At 33.4% G+C, this 8302-nt stretch overlaps 1 protein-coding gene across 14 annotated transcripts; it reads left to right on the forward strand.

The window, feature by feature from the left end:
- Window positions 1-1381: 1381 nt before the first annotated feature.
- LOC115980046 lies at window positions 1382-7118 on the forward strand. 14 transcript variants are annotated; one of them, XM_031102246.1, is made up of 6 exons: window positions 1382-1552; window positions 1704-1758; window positions 1802-1902; window positions 3696-3810; window positions 3885-4030; window positions 4667-4874. In XM_031102246.1, the coding sequence occupies exons 1-6, from the start codon at window positions 1549-1551 to the stop codon at window positions 4717-4719; spliced, it is 474 nt and encodes a 157-aa protein (XP_030958106.1). In that variant the 5' UTR covers window positions 1382-1548; the 3' UTR covers window positions 4720-4874. The 14 variants fall into 14 exon arrangements, 1 of the variants encoding a protein (XP_030958106.1); XR_004089286.1 differs by lacking the exons at window positions 3696-3810; window positions 3885-4030; window positions 4667-4874 and adding exons at window positions 2390-2484; window positions 2616-2773; window positions 2875-3164 and having other exon boundaries at window positions 1704-1902; XR_004089292.1 differs by lacking the exons at window positions 3696-3810; window positions 3885-4030; window positions 4667-4874 and adding exons at window positions 2417-2484; window positions 2616-2773; window positions 2875-3164 and having other exon boundaries at window positions 1704-1902.
- The last annotated feature ends 1184 nt before the right edge of the window (window positions 7119-8302 follow it).

An 8302-nucleotide genomic window follows, 5' to 3' on the forward strand; every position in this document is an offset into this window, starting at 1 on the left:
GCTCAAGTACATGGGATAGACTAGGCTTTGAGGGTCTTTTATTATTTGTGTACTCCAACTTATTCTCTAGTGGATCAATTTACTGCTTGGAGGGCGGCAAAGAGGTTTTTTGCCAAGTTCTTCGGTTTCCTCTTTAATAACACATCTTAGTGTTATCTTGTGTTTGCATCTTTCTTTTCTACTCTTTTAGCTTTTATTTTATTATTGATATTTGATGAATATGGCTTAGAGTAGTTTTATTGTTTGTACGCTCGCATTTACTCTATTTCGCAATTAGTTTAAATTAGAGTAAAATCAATCGAACCGTAATTTTTATTTGAAAGTCTAAACAGCTCTTGTGTTTTCACACATAATCGAGCTTTCACCTCACATTAGACGAAATTTGTGATCATATACTTTCTTAGCTTTTGGTTACAACTACATCAAATTTTCAGCATGACGGTATTATTTGCAATCATAATTCATATATTGCTTCTTTTTTCTCTTCTTCATTTTTGGGTCTTATATTTACAAAAAATATTTCTCATGACCTCTTCATGGTTTGATTTTCAGCAAAAGATTGTGATGAAGGTTCAAATGAATAGCAAAATATGCCAGACTAAGGCACTCAGAGTTGCAGCTATAGCAGACAGTTAGTGTTATATGAATCATAAAGATCATCATGTGTTTCAAAACTATGATAATCGACACATAGTTATGCAATTTTTACCATATTCTAATATCTATATGACTTTGATTTGCAATTTGTACAAAGTTTTGCCATTTTCCGTCACCATATTTTGTTGATGTTGAAACTTCTTTGTCAATCAAGTTTTCTAAGATGTGGAAACATCTTAGAGTATATTCTCAATTGTGTCAGATCACATAATAAAAAATTATATATAAAATATGTTGTGAAGTCTAGACTTAAATTATATATTTTTCCTTTGCAGGTGTGTGCATTGTGGGATTAGAAGGAGCAGAGAGAGATAAAGTGGCGGTGATTGGTGATGGAGTTGATGCTGTAAGTTTGGCTGCTACTATGAGGAAGAAGGTTGGGCACACTAATATGTATTAGTGTAGCAGAGGTGAAGAAAGGAATATACCCTTGGCTACTAGAATTCCTTTTGAAGGACACTACTTTTTCTTTTATTTTTTGTTATCCAGGTGAGAGATGTATATTGGCAAGGTGTTAATGTAATATAAACATTCTCTTAGCTTCTTCTTTTTTTGAGAGGTTATTTTGGCATCCCCTATCAACATTTTAAGCTTGATGAAGTTCCACTTGGCCCAACCCATTGAGGCCAAGGGCCAAGTAAAAATGGGGCGGGCCGGCCCAGCTCGACCCATTGCTGAAGAAAGAACTCAAAATGCAAGTCATGTGATCGCTATCCACGGTTTTCTTTTGGGCAGACGACATAGAAGAAAATGACGAATAAGAGCACACCGAAGAAGAGGACCTATGATTTCTGTGTTTCTAGCTTCAAGTAGAGATTTTTGGATGGCGATGGTGAAAGATGGTTTGTCTGTGTGGGCAAAGTTCACTCTTGGCCAAAGTCTAATCCATTCATGGGTAACTTCTTCAAACTCTTCTTCTTCTGCTTCATCTTTTTTTTTTTTTTTTTTTAGAACTGAATATCAATTAATTATCCTACTTATCTGTCAAAAATTCCCTAAAAAAAAAAAGAAATACAATTGGTATCTGAATTCTTTTGATTTATAAGACTTTGGCCAAAATCTCAAAGACACTGAGAATATACTCAATGTAAAAGACAAGAAATTCCCCCTTTTCGGTGTTCATAAATTTAGCTAACAAGTTCAGATTTTTGGATGATGATGGTGGAAAATTATTTGCGATTGTGCATGTGTCAGCAAAGTTCAGCTACGGCTTGATTCGGCATTGCAATTCTGATCCAGTCATGGGTAACACCTTCTTCTTCATCATCTTCTTTTATTTAACCAAAATTTCAATTAATTATCCTGCTCATCTCTCAAAAATTCCCTCAAAATGATAATAATCAAAACTTTGGTAGATTAAGTTTAAGATTTTGGCCAAACTCACAAAGACACTGACACGAATGGTTCAATCTGGTATGCCCACTATATGCAGCTTAACTAGAATGTGTGGAAGATTCTCTATTTGAAAAGAAAAGAAAAAAAATAATAATACCTGAATGAATGTTACTAAAATTTTAACTTGACATGTTGGCTTTCTTTTGTAGTCAATCTAAGTTAGACACATGAAATGAAATCTATGTAACACTAGTCTTAAGAAGAGAGAGAGAGGGGCCTTCAAGGCTTTGAAATAAATTTGTTAATTATCAAGTTCGAAAGTTATAGGGTTAGGTAAAGAAATATCATATGCTTATTTCTTGGTTTAGAGTCTGAAGTATTTCATTACATGAAAAAGTGTGAAGTACAGGAGGCCTGTTACTAGCAGGAAAGAAGAAGAAACAACATATACCTTGGCTTTGTTAATTGGATCATTTACTCCTCTACTGTGAGGTATATTGATATTTTCTTCTTAATCATCTGTCTGTTTTTCCTAATCATTTTGTCCATTCTTCATAATCTCATGCTAAATATTTAATTCTTTTTGGCCTCATTTGAACCAAACATCTGATTCTAATATCTAGGCCTGTACGTTTTGTGATGAATCAAATTTTCCCACATGGATGCACATATGAGAAAGGACCACAGAGGCAGGTTCTCTATCATTTCATAATGGAAGCAACAAAGTGCATCATGGAACATATCGTGTGTAATCCATATTATATGGCAACAGATGAATGGTGTACGTAATTGACTAGTTTTCAGCTTATGTAATTTCCCATGTTGTGTTTTAGGTTTTGAATTTAGTTTGCTAATTCTCATGGTTTATTGTTATACATTTAGGAGATTGATAAATGCAAAAGCATGCGGGTTTCATGTCTTAGTGATTGAAGAGTTCCGTGTCATGGAAGAGGGGGAAGAGTGCGATGTTACCACCAGGAATGGAGGGGATGAGATGATAAATGCTTGCTTTTATTTTTACCATTGCTAGTCGCCCAATTTGGAATGACATTCAAAAATAAAAATACCTGAGTTTGTCACCAATATGAGCAAGGAAAAATGAAGAAGAAGAAGACAATGAAGCCGTATTACTATTGTTTGCTCTATGCAGTTCAATTCTGATTCACCTATAGGTAACTTTATATTCTTCTTTTTCTTCTTCTGATGCTATTGCATTTGCTTTTTAATCCATGCCCAACTACTTTTATTTCCATCCCTTTAGGGCCTAGGAATGTTTTGGTCCCATTCAATCAGAACATCATGCAAAATATTCTTTCCTCATTTGGTTTGATTTAATCTTCACATCAGGCGAAAGGCTTCATGTACAAAAGCCCCATTACTTATAAAAAAAATGGTTCAAAAGCCCCGTTATCACTTCGAAGATGCTGCAAACAAGTTTAACCTTTGATCTTGTTTTCTTTAATAATCCATTTGATTTGGTTACATAAGTTTAATCTTCAGATAACACCTTTACTCAGCCTGCCATCTACAATTTTGAATGCTTGAATCCTTTTTTCATTCAACGAGTTTAAAATAAAAGAGGGAAGCAACAAAAGCTCAAACCCATCACTCAATCCCTTTTTCATTCATCTAGTCTTAATGTTTATGTACTTGCTATTTATCAAGTTCTTATGTCAATATTTTGTGCGTTTTCTTTGTCTCTGAGGCGGATGTGTTTCATGGCATGGAAGAGTGCAAAGTTGGGGAAGCAACCAGCTGTAGATATGAAGATATTGCATATACTTTGGATCAAGTAACAATCACTGAACAACATTCTTGGTAGTAAATCAAATTCTTTATTGGTTTGTTGCAACTTCTTTGCTTTCTTATCTCCATCTGTCTCACTCAAGTAGTTTCCTCCACTGTTTGGTTGGTTTATTTCCTTCAAGATGTAGGAAACCATATCAAGAGTACAAGTCTGATTTATTTGGTCTGCGGCTAAAATCTAAAATGAAGATATTGCTTAAACAGAAAATTTGCTTCCTTACATCAATGCAAGGTATCTGATTTAATTATTATTGGTTTTTTTGCACTGTTTAATTAGCCTGCAAAAGCACTTTAACTTTGCCTGATATCTTTTCTATCTAATGAAAGAATGTTCCTTAAAGCTGGGATGTAATCTCATATTGATTCGTTTCGAAGAAATTAATTATAAATTGGAGCATTGTATATTTTCTAAGTAAAGACAATTTTTCATTGCAAACTGCTCCAGTGTATCTGTTTAATAAATTTTCATTTGCATCTACATCAGTTTTATTTTATGGTAGTAGACATAGCTCAAGAGCAGCTTTTGTGGTTTATGAGGTTATGTAACTTGTTTACCATTTTATTGGTTTTTTTTTTTTTTTTTTTTTTTTTTTTCTTATGGATTTAAAATTGGAGTTTTTAAGTTCCCTAATTTTGAAAGGACTGGACTATTTGATATCAAGAAGAATTTGCTAGAAAATTATAATTTATACTTTTGAAACTTGCGTTCAACGGTATTCATCTCTAAAGGAAATTTGGAGTACCCTCAAAAGCTTTTGTGGCTACAACTCCTAAAATCATTGACAATGTCATATCTAGCTCATCTCCTAGTATAATCCTTGTTTAAATCTCAAAACAATCTTCTTCTGTTTGTCATTCATGTTTTCAGATCTTAGACAAAGTCCTCTAGTTGTTGCAAATAGCATTCGACCAACAGATTAACATATACCTTATGGGCAGATTATTTCTGATGGACAAGGAAGATAAGATCAATCTCAAAGAAGAAACCCCATCAAGGACGTCAAGAATTCAGTTGAGGAAGGAAATGAACATGATCTTGGCACCACCACTCGCAAAGTAAATCGAGGAAGATTATATGGTATATTTTTCATTTAACTTCCATTTTTCTTGTTTGATTGTCAAATCCATACTTGTTGCTGCTTCTCATTTGAATAGTCTTTGATTGCTCTGTTTTGTTGTAGGAATTAGGTTTATATTTTCTGGATTATGTTTATGCTCCTCATATTGCTTATGAGTTAAATAAGTTGCAAGGCATAATAGTAAAGTATACTGTAGGAATTAGCACTCTGCTTCTGGAGTCTGTCCTAATAGTCACCTTTTTTATTTTGAAAATTTAAAAAAAAAAAAAAAAATTCGTTCTGACTACTATTTTGATTGCTCGTGATGCTCATCCCCTGTTTGTTGCATAGACTTTGAAATTCACCTTAACATGTTATAGCTCCTTTAAATTAAGGATAGGCTACTGTATATATTCACTTTAGATCATTACATTGATGTCCATTGTGATTAAAATTAGTATAATTCTAATCATTAAGAAAATTATGCCTTCTTTGCAAACTTTCACTTCTAATGATGCTTGTTACCCTGAATAAGCCCTAAATCCCAGCTACTAGAAAACATTCCTTGCTTTGCGATTGACCTCTGAGGACAGAGAAAGGATGTTTGGTGAGTGCTTGGGGATGCGAGCATGGATTTTGAACTGCCAAGGGAATTAAGTTTTTCCTTTTTACTTACTTATATTATATTGCCAATGACCAAATTTTCTCAAATTTGTCCTTCATTATTCTTCTGCTGGCATGCAACTATTTAGTTTCTTATAGCTTTCTCTACATTAATCTGTTGGGTATGGTTGTCACTCATGATTCAGATCACAGCAGAAGCTCATTAATCTAGTAGCCAGCGAGTATTTGAAGTTATAAGCATGGAGAATGGTGTAGTGCGCTACAGTGTTGAGTTTTACAGTGATGAAGATCTTTTGACCTCAGATTTCATATGTTGAGGCCTTAATGTCATCTATTTTCTCCCCAACATCAGGGTTATTATGTTGAAGGTTTGCATTTTTCTTTCCTTTGTTTTTTTAACTTTTCATAATTAAGGTGCTTTTCTGTTAGCTTTTTAAAGTTATCTAGGAGGTATATTTGTGTGTTTAATCATCATTATGTAGTTCTATATGATTCCAATAAAATTAATCAACACCATTCCACCATGTGGTTATCTAAGTTTTAAATCATAGTAACAAAATGGAAGTTACTGGGGGATTAAGAGGTCTAGTCAAAGCTTACATTTTCCATATTGTTGTTTTCAATTGCTGATTTTATCTCAGTCGCGCACTGTTTGGAATTTTGCTAAATATTTTTGGTTTGCCTCTGGCATCAATTAAATATAATGCTACAGTCCAATAATGGTTATGTCCAGCACACACACAAATTTACTACAATATTCTGTATGGTGTACTAATTGAGAATTTGCTAGTGTTTGTGGATGGGAAATCAAAACACCATATTGATATTGGGATGGGTTTGAGCTTAAGACTGTAATTACCCTTTTCTAAAATAAGGAAATAGAAGAGAAGTTTGCTGAATATTTTCAATTGATAGAATCATTTTCATGTCAGTAAAAAAAAATTGTTGGATTTTCCATAATAAACCTGTTGTTGAAAATTTTTATTTCTCAAGCATTGTTTTTGTATTTTCTACCCTTTGTCCTGAAGCTGTGACCTTCTTTGTTGAACTTATGCAGTCTAAACATATTGGAGGAGCATAGCTAATGCTGGTGAAAATCATTAAGCAATGATGCACCTCATATAGCCATGTCTTACATTCTGGTGCAAGATAGCTAATTGAAAAGGCTCCATATGCAGAACAGAAAAGTTCTATATATCAAAACAACAAAGCTCTGTTCTCTCCTCCCCGAAACATTGTCCTTGTTTACAAAGTCATGGACACAAAAAGGCTTATAGATGAGGCTCCAATCAACATCCCGAATCTTACATATCATGGATGTCAAGAAGAAACAATGTCAAGCTGTGACATGTGAATAGGAGACAACTGGCTTTATCTATATCTGTAAATTCTTCTTTCCATGTCCTTTTGTTGTTTGAATGTGAATGACTGGTTATCAAGTTTGTTATTATAGGGACATGATTTCAAAACTACGTAGATTGCTTTTGTTAAGAGGAAAATTTTATTTGTATAAGCAATATTTCTGTTAAATTTCATATTGCTTTTGTTAAGCAATATGTCAACCAATTTCCTAAAAGTCAAGTCAACAATTTGGGTTTGGAAGCAGTTTGTTTATATATATTTAAATTGTTAGCCTAATATATATTCAAGTGCCGTTGGTCCTTTTAGCTTGGTTCATGAAGGATTTATGCCTTGAAGTTGATTTGTAATTGTGATATAATCCTTTTGAATCTGAGGAATTCGTATAGAGATTCAACTGCATTGTAGAGCTTGTGAAGTATTGAATTGCGAATTTTGTATACACCAGTTACCTTTTCTTTTCTTTTCTTTTCTTTTTTCTTTTTTTTAATTTTAATTTTTTTTTAATAAATTTCATTAGCAGTAGTAAACTATTTTATATATATGCCATTAGAGATTTGGGGAATGAGAACCAGATTGCTGTTGCAGCATTCCCTAGAGATGGTGCCTGTTAAGAAAACGATATTGATTTCATAAGGTTTCCAGGTTGGTGGATGCATATACAGGGCATATGGTAAAAGTAATTTCCACGCTACATTTCCCAGGTCCCTATCCTAAAGTTCCATAATGTATTGGGCCAATTCCGACATACTATCAGATCAACTAAATTTTGGTCCCCTAAAAAACACCCAAATCTAAAAGTTCACAATCATTCAAACAATCTTTGAAAGCATAGGCTCTAATTTGTAAAATGAGTTGTTGTATATGTAGCCTTTAATTTCAGACAAGAGTTTAATGATTTTCCATTAGTAAGCGTCAGATTGGCTTCAAAGTTCAAATGTCTTTTTCCAGAGTCCCATATCATGGAGGACAAAGAAAAATGAAATTACAAAGTAGCACGACCTTGCAGTAATTGAAGAAATTCATTTTTTTTGTCAGTGGGTAGATCAGTGTGAACTGTGAATTGATTCAATCCTACAATCCGATCTAAGTGACCATCTCACCAATCCTATTACTATATAGGATCTTGATCCTAACAACTATGGTGTGAATTGATAATGTACCTTGTGAACTTTATTGACAAGAGTAGGCCCTAAAACTTGACGTAGTAGATTATAGTGAATAACCTAAGGCTACCTTTGAAAAAAAAAAACAAAACAAAAAAAAATTTTGGGCTACAATCATGGTTCGTTTGCCTTTTCCACTAATTGGTGCTGATTTTGCATTTTAGTAAGGTTAGGGATACCACTTTTTATTTCATATTATTAAATGTGATTTTAGTAAGGTTAGGTTCTAATTCTACTGATTTATTGTGACTCAATGGTGGTTGATTTCATTTTTGCAAATAAGAGGTAAGTGGTGTT

The sequence above is a fragment of the Quercus lobata genome, chromosome 3, assembly GCF_001633185.2.
Source record: "Quercus lobata isolate SW786 chromosome 3, ValleyOak3.0 Primary Assembly, whole genome shotgun sequence".
Taxonomy (NCBI): domain Eukaryota; kingdom Viridiplantae; phylum Streptophyta; class Magnoliopsida; order Fagales; family Fagaceae; genus Quercus; species Quercus lobata.

Excerpts from the sequence above, each read along its gene's own strand:
- LOC115980046 (XM_031102246.1), top strand. Across the intron at positions 1,759-1,801 it reads CTCAATGTAAAAGACAAGAA|ATTTTTGGATGATGATGGTG; the intron begins ATTCCCCCTTTT and ends TAACAAGTTCAG. Across the intron at positions 3,811-3,884 it reads ATCACTGAACAACATTCTTG|TTTCCTCCACTGTTTGGTTG; the intron begins GTAGTAAATCAA and ends TCACTCAAGTAG.